General features: G+C 40.1%; 1 protein-coding gene across 2 annotated transcripts in view; it reads left to right on the top strand.

Moving 5' to 3' along the window:
- Positions 1–2,447: 2,447 nt before the first annotated feature.
- Positions 2,448–22,455, top strand: part of LOC145458737 (voltage-dependent calcium channel type A subunit alpha-1-like) — a 70,092-nt gene continuing 50,084 nt past the window's right edge. Inside the window, exons 1-6 of one of the 2 annotated variants that reach the window (XM_080337196.1) lie at positions 2,448–2,636; positions 3,274–3,398; positions 4,657–4,820; positions 16,570–16,788; positions 18,713–18,818; positions 20,072–20,211. In XM_080337196.1, coding sequence (XP_080193322.1) covers positions 2,597–2,636; positions 3,274–3,398; positions 4,657–4,820; positions 16,570–16,788; positions 18,713–18,818; positions 20,072–20,211 — 794 coding nt within the window. In that variant the 5' untranslated portion in view covers positions 2,448–2,596. The remainder of the gene's footprint in view (positions 2,637–3,273; positions 3,399–4,656; positions 4,821–16,569; positions 16,789–18,712; positions 18,819–20,071; positions 20,212–22,455) is intronic. The other variant, XM_080337195.1, reaches the window with a different exon arrangement.

The raw sequence follows: 22,455 nt of genomic DNA, 5'->3' as shown, positions 1-22,455 counted from the left end.
CGAGTCAATCCGCATTTCTGAGGCCTCGAGTCAAGTTAAGTCAAGTCATTTTTGCAAAGTGACTCGGGTCAAGTCAAGTCATACGAAAAAGGTGACTCGAGTCTGACTCGAGTCAAGTCATGACTCGAGTCATCCCAACACTGGAGGCCACATAATTATATTTCAACTATTATGTTTGTGTAAGTAGGCCTAATATATTCTCCATGTAAACTGCATGAAACGCTTCCGCATTGGCGATTTCGCTTCTGCGAATAACTACTTTTTGGTTTTCCATAAAACTATGAGCTCAGTGTACACTTTTTTGCCTTCTCGTTATTGGGTGTCAATGTCACCGACTTGTTCCTAGTCGTAACTATAGAGTGAAATAATACCACCGCAGTGGGGTGGTTATAATGCAGCCTATGAACATGCTTGATATTTGCTGTCTTGAGGGATTATTCAATGGAAGTATCTCCTACAATAAGATCTCAACAAGTTACAAATATGCCGGAAAATATAAGCATTTTTCAATCTACTCAGAATTACTTCGCGAGCCGGATGAAATCGTCTGACGGGTCGGATGCAGCCCGCGGGCCGTATGTTTGACACTCCCGGTTTAGAATCAATTTAATCATCTACTTCTTGTATGACTCATATCCGACTCAGAGGCGATTTCTCAAATCGCACACAAGGTAAACCACTGCTGCAGATGGATCGTCAATAGCAAATTGACTAATAAGGTCATTCTGGCGCGAGCCAAGTCATTTCTTCCGGTGCCCAAACCAACTTTGAGTACCCGCCGGTAGAATGGTAAGGAATGCACCGCAATTCATGCGGCGAAGCGTCGCCGTGGTTATAGGCCTACTCCAACGCTAACTGATCAGACGATGTATTACCGTTGGGTATTAGCTCCCAATTCAACTTGGCAAAAAGTGTGTATGTGCAATTTGTCTATTGTATATAGCACGAGTAATATAAAATATGACTCAAGGGTGATTCATTGAATGACAGAAAGTTGTGACTCGAACTCGACAGTTACCGAAATGGCTCGGTCACTCGAACTTTGGACTTGACTCATTGCAAAACATGAAATCTGAGAATGAGTTGTTATGACTTAGTCACAACTCACAACCCCTGGATTCAGTGTTGGGATCAAGTCACTACCTTCGAGTCACGAGTCATTTCGAGTCATTGTACAATTTGACTCGAGTCAAGTCAAGTCAAACAATTTTCAAAGGTGACTCGAGTCAAGTCAAGTCACTCGATTTTTGGAAATGACTCGAGTCAAGTCGAGTCAAGTCAAGTCAAGTCACGAGTCAAGTCACATTTCAAGTCAAGTTGCCTTTTCGAAGTATGTATGAGGCCTGATTACGTCATTGCAATTTGCTAGCTGTCTGAAATACAGTTTGAGTGGTCATGTGGTCATTGATTCCGAACCGATGAATGAATATCGAGTTAAATATATACACACAAGCAGGCGTGGTATCGCTCACATATACGTAATTGCGTAGCATCAGTCTATAGTTACCAGCCAAAATATAGAATAGAGAAACGAATTGATAAGATGCAATACATTAACCATTCACAAATAGATATGCCAGGCTAGTACCATTCGAGTCAGCGCCAATGGTTGAGGACTACATAAACTATATTCGACTTCAATTTTAATATAACAAGAGATTTGGTTTAGGTAAGAACAGAGAGCAGAAATAGACATTTTGTTAATCTATCACTTTACTACTAGAGTTACGACAACTTAAGCTTCGATCACTTCGTTTGCGGTCGATTTATTTGTGAGAGAACAATCGAGGCTCGGTGAAACCCACGGTCATTGAATGATTGGTCGCTCTCACGGGTTACACAAGCGTTTCGCGAACAATCCGAACATATCCAGGATACAGTGATTCTTATCGACACCGATTACTTGATGCAGGGATATCTAGATATCTAGTTCTAGATATCCCTGACTTGATGACTTGAAATTGACTCGTGAATTTTGCTCCGAGTCACGAGTCAATCCAGATTTCTGATACGCCGAGTCAAGTCAAGTCAATTCATTTCAGCAAAGTGACTCGAGTCAAGTCAAGTCATGCAAAAAAAGTGACTCGAGTCAAGTCATGACTCGAGTCATCCCAACACTGCCTGGATTCGACTTGAATGATTCGATTAGGGAAGAAAACAAACGATGATTGGTGGCTACATTCCTCATCTGAAATCTAGCTTTATCTGGCCAATGGTCATGGTCAATGGTCATGCACTGCTCGTAAAAAGGAACATGCGTAGCTTCAATTGTGCGATGTACCTCGCTGATTCTTTCATAGTCAATATAATTATTATACATTGCTTTGTCACTTCACAGAGCGATGGGTGTGTCTCTTCACATTCCCGTTTGAAATCCTTCAACCTATTCATGACGTTGATTTATTTATAATCGTTTTCGTAATCAATGATTTCGTAGGCAGATCGCTCTTTGTACCTTCTATCAAACCGCGCAGGCATACTGGTTTCTAGTCGATGCGGGTTGATTCGACTTTATAAATTTGCAATAATTTGTTTACGACGTATGGAAGGCGCATTCGCTCGTTCCCCCTAAAATATCAACAGGGAAGGTTGCAATATGAACACTGCTCGAAACGGATGGTGGGGAGTAGTCAGAGGTAAGTACAGTAAAGACTACAGCGTGCAGCTTATCCCCTCGTAAGATAGGCCTCGACCATTCCTGAGATGCTGACCAAAATTTTAAGGACCTATCTTCATTGTACAAAGTACATTGTGCAACTGATTTGAGACGACTTTGGGCTTTGTTTGTTGAATGACACTAGTTTCGATATGAACTGGACGAGAGTTGTCATACCATGGCGAATCAACGTGTGGGTGACGGCGGCAAGTCCATTTCTGATTTGGCTATAGCCTACTGCAACACTCAAAGCAGAACTTAGAGTCGGGTGACGTGATATATTAAATTTCCCGATATCACTTTACGTTTGCAAGTGTTCTTACTACGATTTGACCACTGGCCATCACTTGGACAGTGGCGTTACAGCTCCATAGCCTCGCTGTATAGAAACATAGGTTACTTTCTATAACATAGTCGTTTGTTGCTATCCACGGAATGGGTACTGCAGTGTACGCTACGATAAAATATATCGTGATTCATACGAGGGAAATTCTTCATACCGTACTGGTACGGTAAAATTATCGTATACCGTAATTTCGGACCTTGCAATGCATAGCATCACACGGAAGCGGAAATAATACTGCCGCGAATATAAACTGCTGTGTTCATTTTCACAGTCGGCCAGAAAGCCAAGACATCATTCTTGTCTGACGATGGCCGTCGGCGAAAATCTTCTTCTTCAAGTGCACGAATCGCACAAACGGCACAGAATGGTACGAACTCCACTTCGATGGGATTTCAGGTAACCATGCACCATCCATTTACGTTAGCAGAAGTGATTCTGTATTTTGCTAGATATGGCGGTCAATTGCGAATGTTACGCTAGACAGTGGTTCCCAACCTTTTTGGTCTCGTGGACCCCTTGGCCGATATTTGAGCTAAAATTCCCCCCTATGAATAAGTTGCCTGTGACTAAAAAAGGTGTTTTTTACCGCACAACCATTTCTTGACTAAACAATTTATGGCCAAACATATTCAGATATGTCCGAACGATGTCGAATGCGGACTGCAATTCACTTTGGTAAAGTACCGCTAAATGTGACCTGTTTTTTTTACCATTCTAGTAGCCCCTAACGAAAAATAAATCACCATAAGTCCTCTTGCTAAGGCCTCGAGTTGAATCGATGAATTTGGTATGTTCTTCACGTTCGCTCATATGTTGGCTTAAAAAGGTTAGCATTTTCACCAGCGGCGTTTTGCTTAATTCGGCTTGACTTTTTCCTGCTTAGTAGCAATTTGGTAGAGAGGCTGTCTCGGGCCCAACGAAATCGTCTCGTGATCCTCACTTTATCAGAGGGTGTACTATCTACGGAGGGCATTTAAACATTCACCTAGCTTAAAATCCGCCAAAGTAACATACAATTGTAAAGAACCAGTTTCATACTTAACAGTTCTACCATAAAAATCTAAATACCTTGTGAACTCGGTGTATCTTCCGATACAACCCTGAAGCCAGATTCCCCCCTAAAAATTTCAAAATTCCGCCCAATGGGGGAATTCCCCCCCGGTTGGGAACCACTGCGCTAGGACAAGGGTTATGTACCTTTTTTACTCCGTGGTCCCCTTTGAAAATTTTAATACTTAATGCCCTCCCAGGCCCCCTATTACTTTCAAACCTTCGAATAATTAAAACAGCACGTAACTTTAAATTAAAATTATAGCGCAGTGGACATTGAGATGACAAATTAGAAAAAAATATCATTTTACCATTTTCTCATGGTTCTCCGGTTTTGATTAAAATAGACCGTAGGCAATTTTAGTATATTTTGAGATACGAGCTGCAAAAAATGCGGCACTTGCTTTGAGCATATCGAGATTGTCAAGTAACATTAAAACATTCAATATTTTGTACCATTATTTCGAATCATTCGCACTCGCTATGTTTGATTCTTAGCGGATTTGCCACGATATATACGTTAATGTTATACTGTCTTAATTTGTAATCTCTTGAGTCCCAAATATTGAAATCAAAATATTACGCACCGTTTGTCTCTCGCCAGAACAACTCCTACCTTCCTGCTATCCCGGAAGTTGACTGTCCTGCGAGATACGCTTCAACTGTAGACCCCAACGTGACTATGCAGCAGGTGTATCAGTACCTACCTCACATCGCCACAAATCGAACGAGAAAGCCACGAGGAGTTAAAGAGAAATTGAAATACAGGTAATTTCGTGTTCAAATTGAGAAATGGCTTTACGCATATAGCTGATCCATAGTAACCCCTTTAGAGACAAGTTAAAATTTGAATGACAATTAACACAAGTCTATTTCAATTGAGTGACCGTATATTGGAGTGACAATAGCGATGATGGTCGTTTGAGTGACAAATAATTCAAGTTCAGATACGTCGATTTCATTTGAGTGGCAGCTAGTAGTCCGTTCAAGTGACAATACCGATGATGGTTTTTCTAAGTCATTGAATGAAATCGGTCAATAATAATGTCACTTGCATCTATTGCGGGTTGTAGCTGAATGTGTATACCGCTTGGCTCATTTGGAAAGTATACGGGATCATTCGGCCGTTAGATATATATATATATCGAAGATTTCGGCTAAGATGCGCCAGTCATTTTGTGTATAGGTTTCATCGCCGGCGATCTTTCTGCGAGTGCAGAATGCAGATGCAAAGTCGCATGTTGGATGATGCATTCTCTGATAATTGCGAATATAGTTAGAATCAATTCTGTACATTGGGCGTATTTTTTAAATTCTCGCGAGGGGTATATAAATACTGAAAGCAAGAAAGCGAGCCACCATAAATCGCGCGAAGTGCTAAGAAAAATATCAAGCCAAATAGATCTGTCGCATGTGGCCACGGGCTGGTCGCCCGTGATATACGATATCACTCAACCCGGGCGTGTGTATATGATGACAGATATATGAGGGGATATGCACAAAGTCGCTTAAATTTATATGTGGTCCCACTGCACTCTCGTATAAGATTCCAAATCGCAACTCTGACTTCGGCTCACGACTTTATCCATTTGAAATTGCGACTATATGACTCTGCTCCCGACTCCACAAAATTAAAATTTGGGACATCAACTACAACTCACTGCTCAACTAGTTTTAAGGTAGCGACTTTTTACGATTACAAACTGCGACTCAGACTCCTTCATATCGAATTTCGCGACTTTGGTTACGACTCCCGACCTTTGCTCCGACTCCGAAATGGCCCGACCACCCAGCTCTGTAGACATGTAGGCCATGTGTCTGTTCTAAGCCTTTGCGATAAAACTAAAATAATTGTTACTATTGCGGCTGGTTGGCTATACACGTGGCCGCGAAATACATATCTTGAATTGCAGATTAGTAACGCCGAATACAGATTTGCATGTAAATTAGTCTTATAGGAATAGGTAAAATTCGTAATCAGTTTTGAGGTTGTATTTGTCAATATTCTATGATATGGTTGCTGAATATAGGCTCGGGTGGCGCAACGGAGCAATGTATTGCATCAAGCATGTTTCTGCCACCCAGATATCGACTGGAGATTGATTCAATGATTTTACGAATATGAAAGAGCTATCACCGATAGTCATATATCAGTTTTCAGTATAGCTAAAATAGTATTTGGATGCCGCGGCTCCATTGCCCACTTACGTTTATTGGTCCCGTGTAGAGGCTATATACCAGTGCGATAGGGCTATTCTCAAATTTTTGAGGATTATCCGTCATACAACGTTTACGAAACATCATATTGGATTTTGACTGGTATGTTTACAATTTGGGCATTATACAAGAAACTAGATGAATTTATTGGATTGAATTTATAAAAATCTAATCCATTACAGGATTTCGGAATTAACAACCGCCAATCGCTAGCATTCGTAAACCCCATATGTGAGAATAATTTCACAGTTGCTTGGTTAGCCTTTTAATTTGCATAGATTTTTTTATGACTATTGGTTAGACTTTAGTTTCTAGCAGTTATTAGGATGTACTTGGATCTGAAGAGCTAATCCAGAAATATATTTGGTTTTGAAATATTTGATCATATGATCTCTATAACATAAAATATCTCAGTCTAAGATGCAGAATATACGTATTCGGTACTTTAATCTCACCTCTCCCAGGCATCATATTCACGTTTCAAGTTTAGTAGTAGGCTACTCAGCAGCCCATAGGTACGCTGATAGTAATCGGATTATCACAATCGGTATTATTATAATGATGTTGCACAACACCTGTAATGCTATTGTCTCCGTGTCTATATCGGATTAACAAATCAGTGTAATGACGGCGTTACGTGTCTATATCTAAAAGGTGACACCGTTGCGTGCAGTAGCGTTACCTTTTATTTGATGACTTTTCTGACCCCGCCACCGTAACGACTTCGTGCCGTCTTCTCGTTGCTTTCGTTCGAAAGGTGACGAAATCCACTCTTTTATCCCCTCAAAACTAGGAGCCATCAGCGAAAGGCAGGATTTTCTGGCGGACACTTCGAAGCAATTTGTGTTTATGCGGTGTAACCATACATATTACAACCCAAGGCTATAGGGAACGGGAATAAATTCGGGCCCGCCGATTCACACACACCCTGAAGTATATATGCCTGATGAACATGAACAACGGACATTCTTCCGATGAGAGACCAACATATATATGCCTGTGCAGAATCAAACGCTCTGTAGAGCCTAACTCTAAAGTCTAAACCAGACCTGGGCAAAGTGCGTCCCGCGGGCCAAATGCGGCCCGCGAAGCTATTTTGTGCGGCTCGCGAATGGAATTCAAAACATAAAACTTGCTGTTTGAATGACTTAAACCATAGGCTGTATCAACTGAATAGGAAATTCATTTACTTTGAAGTCTGTACATAGTGTACATTAATATGCCATGATTACGCTGCCGACGTAACTCTCATGCGTAAGTAATCCATATTCAAAATAAAGGCAATGTGGCAAAGTATGAATAGGAATTAAATGACAAGAAATCACTCTTTCCATATATAGTTTAGTTCAAACCTTCTTTGTTGCCATTGTCACATTACACGTTTTACGGTATGTGTTTCAAATTGTTACGTTATACGCTTCGAAATCCCTAAATCGTGAAACAAGTCAATCAGTGCTGGCGATTACTATTTAACTGACCACATCGATCAACCATAAAGGATTACCGGGCATGGTAAAAAAAAGAAAACCGAGAAATGAAATTCAAAGAAGGTTAAGACTCCAGATCACTAAATATTTGTATACCGGAGTCAGTCGTAAACATGTCATTTTAGTTTTTGATGATTATGTCACCAAAATTAAAGATTTTATTTAAAGTCTGTCTTATGACAAAAACAGGAAACACTCGGTCAAGGGAGGTTGAAGTTGAAAAAAACTGTGAAGTTCGATCAACATCAAGGCTCTTTAAGCTCCACAGGTCACACTGCTCGGAAGGCAGCGACCAAGAAAATAAGCTTTGTACTATATTGCATAAGCATTTCGGTGCAGTGGTTCTCGAATTAGGGGGCGTGAAAGCATCAGAAGGGGAGAAAGGGGTGCGAAGCCGAAGTTTCATAAAAAAAAAAATTCGCGCGGAGCTTATACTTATTGCTCACTGTATTGTCCGACTTTGATATTTCAGAATTCTTTCATCCATAGCCATAACCTTTCATGCCACCAAACTACCCGTTGGGATTGCTAGCATTCTGGTTGCACTTTTTAATATTTTGTGATATCATGATAAAGGCGGCGCGCAAATTTTCACCGTCATAAAGGGAGGGGTGCCTAAAAAAGTTTGAGAACCACTGTATTAGAGTCCTAATACAAGAACGTGGATAGAGCGATAGGGGTTTAAAGAGAGTTAGAATGCATCATGTGTAACATTGTTTAGAATCCTGACGGCAGATAGATATTTTTTAAATTAATTGTCATTTTCTAATTACCTAGCATCAACACATAATTCACAGAGCGGCATTTATTAACAATGTAATTTAGAAATAAAATTAATATACGCTGGAGAATACAGCTAAAAAAATTCACTCCGCCCGCCAACGTATTTGTAGTTCTCATTTGGCCCGCGGAGGAAAATAATTGCCCACCTCTGGTCTAAACCTTCAGACACAGTATGTTGGTTTCGATCTAATGATTAGACCGCAACAACACTCTTCATTTCATTTTCCCGCTTGCATATCGCTTGCTCAATCTCGATGTAGGTGAAGTAAAATTATTCGATTTATTTTATTCCCATAGGATACGATTCTATGTGATATTGTTATGAGACATTGATACGATCTCCGAAGGGACATAACAAACGTAAATTCCACAGCTTGGTCCGTTTCAGGTGCGTCTGTCGTTACGTAGGCGGAAGGGTAGTGTCACAATGCCAGATTGGGCAAAGTTATCAAGTTATCAATACAGCGTTCGATGGATACATTTCGAGGGTTCTATTCTAGGGATGGTGTGAACCTCATGATGTCACGTGACGTCATATTGCTAATTTCAACCGTACATTTCAGTGCAGTGATAGCCTATATGCCCTATAATAATGTACACGATACCTATAGCGACGACTCGTGCCACATAATGCCACAATGCTGAAGTACATATTGGCGTTTTAAACGTCACTAAATGTATCAACTGATATAATAATCCAATAAATTCAATATCTTCCGTCGCTTCACCGATAATTCCGACGACGGCTTGCAGGAGAATATAAGCCTACAATATAAGATACAATAAACGTTTGAAATCAAGATGGACCCCGTACGCCTGCTAGATTTTCTATATCAGTCAACGATATCAATTTCATTGATTGGCTGAATAAGCATCATTCGCGGACTGACTACCTACTACTACCTACTATAGCTACTACATCTTGATGTTGTGTGATTGCGGGTCTCATAGCAAAGAAGCACATAATATTCACATATGGAAAGCTGGATATTTCGAGCAAACTTTTGTAACAAAGCAAGTAAAATTTTTGAGATTGTTAAGGAGCTCGCTCGTTTATGGTTGATTTTTTTTATTGTGCCAGCGCCATGCATAGAGTGGCCCGCAGTTATTGCAGTTGATATGCAATAAATTTCTATCAAAGATGTTATAATGAAGTGAAAGTTGTGATATGTGAAAAAGGTTCACAGTACAGAACCTATACCAAGGTTCGTTTGTGAACGTGAACCTAACGTTCACACCATCCCTATTCTATTCCAACTTGTATTAGAACTCACCCTTTGACAATTCTAACCACCTTTTCCGCGCTGTAATGTTGCATATGCCAGTCGTTGCGCCACATCATATTGATTGTGATGCCACTTTGACATTTTCATCAGCTCGCCTGTCCCCCAGCAAAGTACTATTTTTATGAAAATCGGATCTTGCCACACGAGTATCCCGAAAGCGAATATTCACTTGGCAGCAAAAAGCGCGATGCAGGTTTAAGATTATGGGACATGAAAAAATACGCTACGAGCTGCTCAGTATAGGCGTATGCTTTTATTGTTTGATATATTGCGAGATTTTGGCCCCTTATTCGCGAAGTGTACCGATTTTCTGTCCGTAGTACTCGACCAAAAACGATTAACGATCGATAGCACATTGTACGACTCGGAAAATTACATTTTAGCTGTTATGCTTGACCGCTTGAGATGTCACTACCGTTTTGATCGCTGCTCAATTCAACAGAATATGATTTGGCTATAGCAAACGCTAAGAGAATCACAATTACGGTCAAGTTGCCTATCTTATGGCTTGCCAAGAACAATAATCCACGCGTCTTTTAAACGTCCAGGTCGCCCGAGCAGAAATTATTTTGCATTAGTCATGTCGTGTTACGCTCAATGTCCAAATGATTCTCTCTTTCGTCTCGGTAGGATTCTCATCAAGGACTCTGGCGTCAGCGCGTAATTCTGATCATGAAAAATTCATGGTATTTGACTGCTTAAATGTTGACTAAGGTTTTCACTATCGAATGCGGGGAACAGGCTCGCGCGGGCTATGCCTGGATCGATTACTGGCGTTCTTTTCGCCGTCATTTCTGGCCGCGTGATAGATTTCACGAACACGTATTGCATTGCAATATTTTACACCTGAAATATAAGGGAGGTCCGCCGATAGGCAGAAGACGAGCTCGCTAGAATGGCAGATATAAATGCAATGTATAAGATTAGGTTCGGTACACTCAGGACAATTCAATTCGGCACAGCTAAAAGAGAATAGTTAGCATCCAAATTTTGGTGAAGTGGACGTTGTCTATATCAGTGACTTATTCCGATTGATTGCAATCAATGTCCTTCATGTTTAATTGAACCTGCGTAAATGAAGGTTGCTGTAATGGGTACAGAGTATGAAAGTGCGATGAAGCGGTATGTAGGAAATTGTGAGGATGGATCAGCAGTATTGAGGATTTTCCTCGTTGTAGAATTATATGTATCTAAGTAACACGGTGCTCTTGTTGCGTTAGGCTCATTATATTGTTTCTTATTAATATTTTAGTAGCAGATGGAAATTGGACACTTACATGGCCCGAAAGAGCTATTCCATGACCTTTGTAAGCGAAACGTACGATAAAGTATAGGTGGGAGCAAGTCACAATCGCGTTTGCGTATATTACTTGAATTCTTTGACAACATTTGATGAGACACTGTCCGGGTGAATCAAATTCACATCGACGTGTTCTGTTGAAATAATCTAAAATTTAATGATGGTCATGTCGATATTATGGATTACTATATATCTCGTGCAAAAATCATTATTGGGGCGATTTTTTTTACCTAACAAAGATTTTGACCTAAAAAATCAGAATTTTGACATTTTTTAACCTTGAAAAACTTAATTTGGACCAAATTTGACCTAACGTATGCAAATTAGGTATTTTCCCACGCAATGTTAGAATTGTACTATACTTATCTACATTTCTGGCTGGAACTATTTGTCCTTACGATGAAGTAGTTTGGCCTGAAAAAACTTTTTTGATTCAAAAACTGACATATTTTTACATGAAAAAACTTCATTTTAACGCAATTTGGCCCTATGAAAAATTCCAATAGTTACATCACGTGTTATTGTAGAAATAATTTTTCATCATCATTGGTTTATTAGCAATTTTATCTGTTCAATACACCACAAAATGCGATACAATGAAAAGATAGGAAGGTGTCGAAGCGACTTGGAGTAGTCTATGGAATCAGACACCGACCTTGGCCTAGGCGATGTAAAGAGGAGGCATGCATTAAAATTTGTTGTGGCACAACGAAAGATACTTTCCTACATCTCGGATAGAAAGTGTCCCTCCTTACTAAGTAGCTTGTCAAGAATGGAGAAAGAACGTTCAACAGCAGCAGTTGTTTGCTGGCAACACTGAAGTTGTGCGTACACTGCTGGTGACACACCGTGTTAGTTCATTCTGACAATGGTTTCTACATCATAATTTTTCATCATGCGCTTCTTGATAAAAGAACCATGCAATGCCCACGCAGTCTTATTTTAGTTAAGTTATTGCGGTACGTTGAGCAAACACTATGTCGTCCTATTTGTTTCATTTAAGTGTTTGTGATTCACAATGAGCAGGCAATGGGCCGTCTACAACGGTAGGCCTATAAAGTGTAGGCTACAAGCTGTAAAATGGCAAATGATTAGTTCACCGACAGCGCAAAATCTACGATACAAGCGAAATGCAGGTTGAAAAAAAATCTGACTTTGTAAACAAATTTGACATTTTTTGACCCAACGCTCCAATTTTTACAAAATTTTTACATGTCAATAAAAGTCGCCCTAATCATTAATCCTCGTGCGTGTATTGAAACGTTGCATTGTGAACTTTGTACGTATACACACCATGGGTATCTAGACATCCCTGATACATTTGTAGCGCATCATTAATGTAATGACAACGCCTATGCTATAACACAAAGGTTATCGAGAATTCACCTTCATTTCGATGTAGGACTCATACCCCGCATGCATGCTACTAACACGTGGATAATTGACGGGGTTTAGTTTGAATTACAGTGCATGCATGGAGTTTATGATACATCGGCTATGATTGTTATAATTGATGGAAGTCCGAAAATTAGATTTTAATATGTAGTGCAGCGTGCACTAAAAGTAATCCATATAAAGCTTGATATCAGTCTACAGAATACTGGAATAATTTCACAAATATACCTGTATAGCTGTTCTAGTAGGCGCATCTCTAAACTGTACGAGGGTGGTATGTATAGTACCAATTGTGACTATAACTCATTGAATTATAGCACCAGTCAATGATGACAATTCGAATAATTATACAGTACACGGTCAACGATGCCTTGGCGGATTACCAATTGACACTGTGAGAACTTTCGGGACCGATATAAAAATCATCTTTTGTTGCTCACGTTTATGTAAGATATTATACCGACCCCCAATGGAAGCCTGTAAAAATGCATTGAATCGCAGGTCTGCCGCATAGTGTAAGATTTTCGTTTTACTTTTATTGCACTTTCCTTTTATAGGCGTTTCAAAAACTGAATCAAGAAATTTCCAATGGTCTGACGAAACTGTATTTGCGTATCCCTGTCGTGTGTCATCCGCTCACATGCAAACCTGTAATACTAACGGGTACGGTAATTGCAGTACGGATGACAAAGAGCGTATGTGCATTGTGCATAACCCGATAATGGCATTTGATGTTAATTTCCAGTCGTTAGATCAGGGTTTTACGATAGGTATAGCAGGAATGACGATTCTAGCTTCAACTCCTTTATCTCGACTGTATTATCAATACGAATGAAGGTTAACAGGAGTGGGGAGGATGGTCGAAATAAGGACTTATAATATAGGATATCAATTATCATCCATCCGAGCGTCCAGTATACATTAACATGCACTGTTTGGCGACGGCTGGTTGATGAACATTGAACATGTACAACGTACATATATCTTAGCTCGAACGTACCAGACCATAGCCTAAATTCATAACTCATTTTGTAAGCCATAATTCCAAATTCGCACTTCTTCGCGGACCGACGAAGTTTCCCTGCGGGAATCATAAATCGTTTTAACTGTGGCGTAGTCAGCAAAGCACATTATGTTTTCTTGTTGTCTGCGACATTGTCTGTCACGGTTAATGTGAAGTCATCAAAACTAACTATCGATTGTGATGTAAATATTCGACGGTAGTAGAGCACCATAGCAATTCGCAATGCAATAGTATGAAACAATTGTGCATGCATTTAAAAGTTGTGTAATTAGGTCATAATTGTATAAATACTTTCGAAAAATCATGTAGCATGAGCCTGGGGACGATTGGCACCCGGGATAGTAGACGTATACGGTGCGAAGTGGCTGGAACCCTCGAAATCGTCGTCGGTTACAACAGTTATAGCACGTAGATATAGATCATTGGTACGGATAGATGTTCTGATGATGATAAACGCCGACCGTAAAAATGCCGCATAACGATGTGGACCTGGTCAACGATAATTTTTGGCCTGTTTAAGACAGGCGTCGGAAGCCTTTTTCGTCAAAAGAGTGATATTTACCCTATATTTTCCATTGTCAATGTCGTTCTCTGTGCCGTCACAATTAAAGATTCGTGGCGCCATGGCTAAAGAAATAATAAAAACATGATTGTTTGAACTGATTTTTGTTAGAGATGCAACCCTAAGCGCAACATAATACGGTATTGTTTGACATTTCCTAATCCGCAGTAAGAAGTACCAAAAAACTTTGTACGTTACGATTAAAGTAACCTAGCTTGGTATCGCACTCTTCGCCCTGATCCAATCGTACAGTACCGTGACAATTCATGTGCGTGCGGCGAACGCATTTCTACTTTTTAGGCTGATTGGATTCGATAAAATCATGTAATGCGACCGATGCCCGGTCTTCCTATCGCTTGGATTTGATCTAAAATTATAAATTGGGAGTGTCAAACATACGGCCGCATCCTGCCCTTGAAGCAATACTGAGTTACCGACAGAATTCTTGTTTCATCCTGCAATGTTGTGATTTTCGAATGAAATACTCAGAAAACTAGTGTCGAACATGTTCAATGAACATTGGTCATATGCAACATTTAACCGTCCGATGGCAACGTTGCGTTTTCACTCTCGTCACAATCGGTCACAAGTCTCTGACGTTGACATCGAATTCCAAGACAGTTCACAGTTTTCGGGAATTAAGGTAAAATAAAAGCTAGTTATTCAGAGAGGTGAAAAACCCTATCCTTAACCGCCATATGCAAGGAATTTATAAGAATTGTTATTTAATAAATCTGGTGTACACGATGCACACATCACCAATAAAACGAAGGAACATGGAAATATGCCAATCGTATAGTCGCTCGCCAGTTTGGGCCACAGTTTCAGTGGCATATCATATCACATGGATATCAAGAACTCAGAGAACTTCTAGATGTCACGGGATTTATGTATTTAATCTGCCAATAATGGTTTATTTACCGATTCCATAGTCCGCGAATATAGCATTCCAGTGAAAAAACGAGGGCACGGATTTGCAGGTAACATTTCGGCATGATGCGACGTGCCCGGTCCGCACGCGATCAAAACTTTTGAAGCCGACCCGCGACCCAAATTTACTTTCACACCCCTGATCTAAATCATGAATCAGACTAACGAAATTTAGCTTTTCAATTCACCGAGTGCGATATCTTGAATAACCCTGTGCTCACAAGTCTAGTTAGCAGCTCATCACAGTTGCATGTCGCCTAAATGTAGCGCGAAGGATTACCTGACAAACTACACACGACACGGCAACACGTGCTGTAGAACGTGAGTAGGCTATATAGGCATTGTTAGATGTTATTCTTGAACGATATATATTCACTCAGCAGGTGACTACCGAGAGACCATTGATCAATTGATTTCTAGTATACATTTTATGCTTTTTCATTTGTACTCTTATTTAGCAGCGCGACGGCGCGCTATTGTGGGTATCGTTTGTTTGTGCTTGTTGGGACAGAACCGAGAATATTATATGATTTTGGTACTGTTCGTATCGCGGTATTACGGAGGGATACCTATGAAACAATAGTATTTTCAAGATTCAGGATAAGCTTACGTATTTTATGGGGATCATTAGTGCCTGGTATTATGATAGCTAACTGACTCACAATGCAATTTCTTTTAGGTGTACAGTTTCGTCAGCTGTAAGGATATATATTTAAACGTTAGATCCTTTTCCTAATTTGAGAATACTTATATACAAACAGTGGTTTTGATATCGCATTATCGACTAGTAATTATTTAGTTCGTACTTCCATAATGAGTTTTATGGGTGTCGGGAAGCGTATGGGTGGGTTCCGCGGGTGCAACACCAATGGGTCAAGTATACGGTCGACTCCAGATTTCATTCTTAAGTGCTGTGTTGGAGATTTATCTAGGTTGCTACTCATCGCTACTCAATCCGCGTAAGTTGTGTCGTACAAAAACCCCTGGACTGGAGCGAAAGTCGGAGCTCAGGAATCGTATACCGATTTGACACTATATGTCGAAAACCATTTTTACTAAAACAACAATAACGTAATGAGTCAGTGGAAGTTAAAACGTGTGCCCACAATCTTATTTTTACGCGAGCAAATTTTCGGTCAGTGGCATAAACGTCGTAGCCTGCTATATAGCTCGCAAATAAGTTTAGTCTTTTTTTGCAATTATATTATAACATGCAATAATGCATTAGCGCGGACTGTATTTGCGTGGATATTGACTGAGCATAGATGCTCTTAGCATATTAGCGATATTATAGTTCTCTAAAGGAATTTATATCGATGGATTATGTGCTTACTGAGAGAATTTCAAACTAAAGAGAGCAAAGAATTTATATAAACGGATCTAATTCAACATAGTACTGGACTATTTTAAATCTCGGAAGTCGAAACATTCAAGGTATGTAATGAGTTGTGTCATGTTGGTCGTAGTCTCGTAGAATAGTAACGTGCATATTGATTTTTAAACCCACATTGATATTGTTAATCTCATCTTTAGAATGAGACGAATGAACGAAGATTTCGGTGGTAAAAAGAGGTCCGGCCCTGGCGGCCCGAGAGGACAGTATAAAATGACCCTGGCGCAACAAGCCAGAACGATGTCCTATTACAACCCCGTACCGAAGCAACAAAATTGCATATCGGCGAATCGGTCGTTGTTCATATTCAGTGAAGACAATCCCATACGAAAATACTCCAGGAGAATTATCGAGTGGCCATATCCTTTTCAAAATATTCGCAATCAAGTGTCGTATTGAAGTGATCGAATGTAGTCATGTCACGATATTGTGCTGCATTTGATTATCGCTCCTCCGCGTCTGTAATGATAAGCAGTGCGCTTCGACACGAAATAATGAACGTGACGTATAATTACGCCTGATCATACACGCACAATCGAACAAATACCGTTCATTTACTGTCAAAGTGTACGATCTGCCGTGCGAGTTGTGAATACAATACAATGGTGAACTGGTCATGGATGGCCTGTTTGGTACTTAGCAACGATGAGTCGACTTTGATTTTGGGGGATCCAAATCATTTCGACAGTTTTAGTATCTGAGGAACAATCCGCCCAAATCCGAAGAATCTCGTATTGAATAACTTGGTCGAAGAATCCCAATTGAACATCTGAACTGAGATACAATTAGGCCTAACCGATGTATATATGTGTAGATAGAGCAAGGGTCAATAACTGACGAATATTTGCTTGGCCCCTTGACAGAACAACCTATAGAAGTCGACCAGCAGCCCTATCACAATGTTTCTACTGTCCGTGTTCGGTTATCGATCCGATGATTTTTGTCTTCTGGTTTGTAATCAAACCTTCTGGTTACAACTTTCCGAAAATATCCGAAACAAAACTTTAAAGCTACCTATACGAAATCTCAGATACAATCCGTGTCCAATCCGACTGCCACAAAATAGGGCTAAATCTAGTCCGAATCCTATCCGAATCCGAATAATGCTCAGTTGCTCATCATTGGTACAAAACGTACACCGAGCGATATTATCGTTACCGTTACGTCACCCACGCATCAATGCTTCCAGTGACACTCTATTCGTCCATTGCAGGGGCGGGCAACTTCTCCGGTCGGCGGGCCGGGCATATGAAAATTAAGTACATGGGGGGCCGGATTGCTGAATCGATACATTATTCGCGCATTTATCCACATATACAAGGAAAAAGTCGTATTTACTGTCGTTTAACGACGGTAATATCAATTCAAAGCCATTTCTCGCCGACAATGACGAAGGCAATGTGGATTTGAGAACATCATTGTCAGAGGCGCCGCCATGTCTGCTTCTCTCTGGTCAATTAACACACGGTGCAATCCTTAATTAAGATTTCAAGGCGTTCGATAAGCCCGCTAATCCAAATTTACCAAGATATCAATTCATTAGGGTTGTGTACATCGTAAATGCCGATAACGCAAGTCTTCTCGCTTTAAACGAACCTAGACGTAAGCTTAGGGTTATCATATTTTGGACATATGAAAAGAGGACACTTTTCAAAATGTTCAGATTTGCAATACCGGAGGCAAATCCTGAAAAAATGGTAACTTTTCCCCACTTCGTGGTCGGTTGACTAAAATAAAGTCAGCTTTCCGGCTTAGCTCCCGAAATAGCCGCCGGAGCGTCACTTCAGTGCTGATTTACTGTGTCTCAGTCGAATTTTGCCCTATATTTAACCAAAATTTTTAAAAAAGAGGACAAAATCTCGAAATAGAGAACATTGGGCGTCCTCCGAGGACACATTCAAAAAAGTAAAAAAAAAGAGAACAAATCCCCCTAAAAAAGGACGTATGGTAACCCTGCGTAAACTCCACTCTCACACGCTGCGCACTAACGTATATAATAACATACAGTCAATAAATTATGACGTTTAAGCAAGCAGTGGGGATTCTCGACAGACTGGGGCCGCGGGCCACAAGACGGCGAACTGCCCGCGGGCCGGACAAGTCCCGTCGCGGGCCGTATGTTGCCTGCCCCTGGTCTATTGGTTACACTGTAGAGACCTGCCAATGGCAAACTTGGACTCTAATTTCTATAGCAAAGTACTATGTCGCTGTTTATTTTCCTTATTTCTCGAACGTTGTCGTAATGATTATGTAACTTTCCTTAATATTTTTGGTATCGTGTACGCCGTTCGAGTATTTCATACTTCTCACTATCGTAGCAAATTGCATTGTTTTGGCGTTAGAGGAACACTTACCCGGAAAAGACAAGACGCCTCGGACACAAAAACTGGCAAGTATTTATAATATGGGTATAGGAAACAGGCATATCTTGCACTCAAACTGGTGATAGGCAAGGACATTCCTGTTAATTCACTTTTCCCACTTCCTGCCGCAAGTATTGGAACTGGTCATCCGTATCTGTTAAATTGATCCAGTAACAATTATCGTACATTAGGACAGTAAATTCTACGTTGAGATGGATGTATGAATATTGAATATAAACCATCATCTGCCGGTCGGATTATTGTCATGGTGTAAAATGACCGGTGTTGTCGAGACAGAATGAATACTAATCAACAACAACAACAACAACCGTGGAGAAATAACAGAGTGGTATAATCCACAGCTGCAACATCAATGGGTGGTGGGTTCGAGTCTGACTTCAGAATTTCCACCTAAATGTTGGAGGTTTTTCTAGGCTCTTCCTCGCCTTATCATCCGTGTAAGCGGTGTCTTATAAAGCCTAGAAGTGGGCCGACCTACAAGTCGGTATAGGCATGGAATCAAAATGAAGAAATTGGCCTGGTGTAAATAACCATAGTCGTCGACAAACACCGTGAATACTTCAAACAAACAAACGCCCCAATCAATGCATTATTCGCGAAAAGAGTGTGTAAAGGTGTTGCACGAAAACATCACCTACTTAAGATTTCAGGAACCCCATTCCAGGGTTGTCGATCGAATATTTCACCGGACTTGCTGGAGACTAAGCACCATTTCTTTATATGTGTGTTTCAATCTGAGGCAATCATCATTATCAATTGACGTTTTAGTTTCTCAGTATATATCCAATCGCTAGTTCAGTTCGCCCTATATAGGCTACGTACCATAGTTCTTCGTACTCCATTTGTGCTTATTCTAGTTTGTAAAGTATCATTTGGATTAAAATGTTGTGTTTGATTTATGCTGCGGTATGGTGACCGTGACTATTAACGGCAAATTAGATTACGACTGCTTGCATAACGTGCGGATATCGACCTTGTGCAGGGATATCTATAGATAGGGATATTCCCTACATAGTAATCCGTGCCTCATGAAAATATGCTTGCTTTACGAATTTGATAATCCCTAAATTCCATAGTAGAGGACGCATTGTGCATCTCCATGTGAATGTAAAGGGTGTGAATCGCCTAAATATACATCCAACGAATGTCACATAGCAGCAGATTAGTTATAGATTAGTAACTGTAACGCAGAAGATTCTATGGTGCTTTATTTTCATATCGTTGGACTGATCGCAAATAGCGCTGACCCTCTTTGCAGGAGTACACCGAGTCCTATTTTCTCGGCATCTTTATCATGGAATCCGCCTTGAAGATACTTGCTCTCGGATTTGTCCTGCACAAAGACTCGTATCTTCGTAACGGGTGGAATATTATGGATTTTACTGTGGTCGTTACCGGGTAAGGTCCAGTGTTACACTATCATTTTAGATAGCGTTGTGAATCATTGTATCCTAAATAATAATAATTATTATACGCTCATTAATCGTCCAAGTAAACTTTTAACATGGATTTACAGCTACTTTAATGCCCAGGATTATATGCATGGCGTGTTTGGCCTGGTTCTTTTACTATAAAGCGATTTTCCATGGATGAAGCTTGAGATAATACGATCATTGCATTTTATGTGTCATTCCAAATAGCCTAATAGGATAAGTGCTTATTTAATGTTTAACTCTTGTCATTGTTCAATATAAAGATAATAACGGTTAGACTCAGTTACGATCGACAGTTTTTAGCAGTGGTTCCAAACCTTTTTGGTGTCGGAGCGGCATTTAAAGTTCAGAGTACGTTAGGAGCCGCACGAATCCACTCATTAAGTATAACAAAAATTATGAAGCACGAAAGCACGTACCAACGAATAGCAACACTAACAAGCAAAGATACACAAATGAATTTAATGTCCAGCTTGGCATTGCCTTTGTGAAAAGATTTTACAATACACCACAGGACAAAGAAGGCAATGGGCTTTGCTGTCTACCTCAATTTGAAAAAAAGGCTACTTCTCTTCCCAATCACTTCGCAAAAACGCGATTCTCGTGCTGAAGTGTACGTACCTTCTCTCAAAGCTGTTCTGACATAATTTAAAGTTTGAATACACCTAAAACAAATTACTTATTATGATATTGCGGTTTTGCAGCATTTGTAGCTACTTTAAATCAAGTTCAATAAAAAGTTCGCAAAAATGAAGTAAAATCGTGAAGAACTGGACAGCTGCTGCTGGGTTTCGGCTTAACTATAGCTGTTGTTCGTTCTACTGGAATGTTATGACACATTGCTTTGAAACAACAGTGACGTAGAAATAGCAGTCTGTCCACAACTGTCCTCTCATCTTAATTATAAACTCCAGACTCCAAGCCAAGCAAGGGTAATTTTTGAATATGATTTTTTAAATATGAAGCATAGATTTGGTTGAGGGGTCGCATACTTTCGGCAGTTCTTTGTTGGTGACTTTTTTCAAAATTGCATGGTGCGTTTTCGTGACTGGCGCAAAGTAACTCATGACATTACAAATAGGTGCAATCTTCGTAAACGTATGCTACATAAACACAAGGGCAACTTCGCGGAGCTATTGTGACAATATCACTCAAAAAAGTACGGTTCTAGTAAAATCATTCTGCCTAATCGCTTTTAATCGAATAGCAATAGTTCAAATCATGATTTTTGTATGATTTTTATTATAATAAAAACAATAAAAGAACATGGGATGAATGACGACCATGCCATTTAAGATAATGCAGCATATCGCATCAACTCAATGATGCGCGGCTCGGAATCACCATCCTATTGTTGAAACACTTCAACTTCACTGGCAATAATATGTCGCTAGAATCGCCATTAATCTGTTCGGAGACATGTTGAATAGGGCTGAGGCAGGGTTGTAACCATGGTCACAAGGTTCCGAGTCACAAGTCAATCTCACTTTCACAACTCGAGTCTTCTTCAAGTCACCACAGAGTCAAGTGGTAGTCCAAGTATGGGTGTAGAAGCGGCATTCTATTTTTGTGGTCGCATAAAGTGTAGGGGAGATGTGGTACCGATGGATCAAAAATTGGAAAAAGATAGCTGGCCCCAAAATGTTCAGCCGAAAACAGCAGATCTTTTTCTGGCTCAGCACTTTGATCCAAGCTCTACCTATTGCGAACATATACATGAATATCCGTCTTTTCAAAAAATATTTATGGACGTTCAAAATTTGTTGCTCGAACGTATCATGGGTACCCACCCGGTGGGTCCAATGGCACATGACCCGGGGACCTACGACACATATACCCTAAAAAACTCAAATGTGACAACTTTTCTTGCTCAGTATTATAATCTAAGCCACAGCAAGCAAAAGAAGAATGTTTGGTCGCAACCGTCAAAAACTAGAATAAATACTAATTAAAATGTTGTCATAAAATCACGTTTCGATTTAGGCTCGAACTTGTAAATTTGAGGGTACATACATATTTCCCGAAAATCGTCAGTGTGACTTCCAAATACCTCGTTATAGCGATAAAACATCATATGTAATTATAACATAAAGATTTTCTGTACGTATAGGCATGTTTCATTTGTTTCATGATTAGTATGCTTGATTTTTTTGCTTGATTTGGCTATTGTATCATCGGTCCCCACCCTACGAATTTTATACATGAATCA

Source organism: Botryllus schlosseri, chromosome 16 (assembly GCF_051294905.1).
Source record: "Botryllus schlosseri isolate E-star chromosome 16, Bs_hap1, whole genome shotgun sequence".
NCBI lineage: Eukaryota > Metazoa > Chordata > Ascidiacea > Stolidobranchia > Styelidae > Botryllus > Botryllus schlosseri.
The sequence above is the reverse complement of the archived record's forward strand: the minus strand, read 5'-3'. Positions and strand labels throughout refer to the sequence as shown.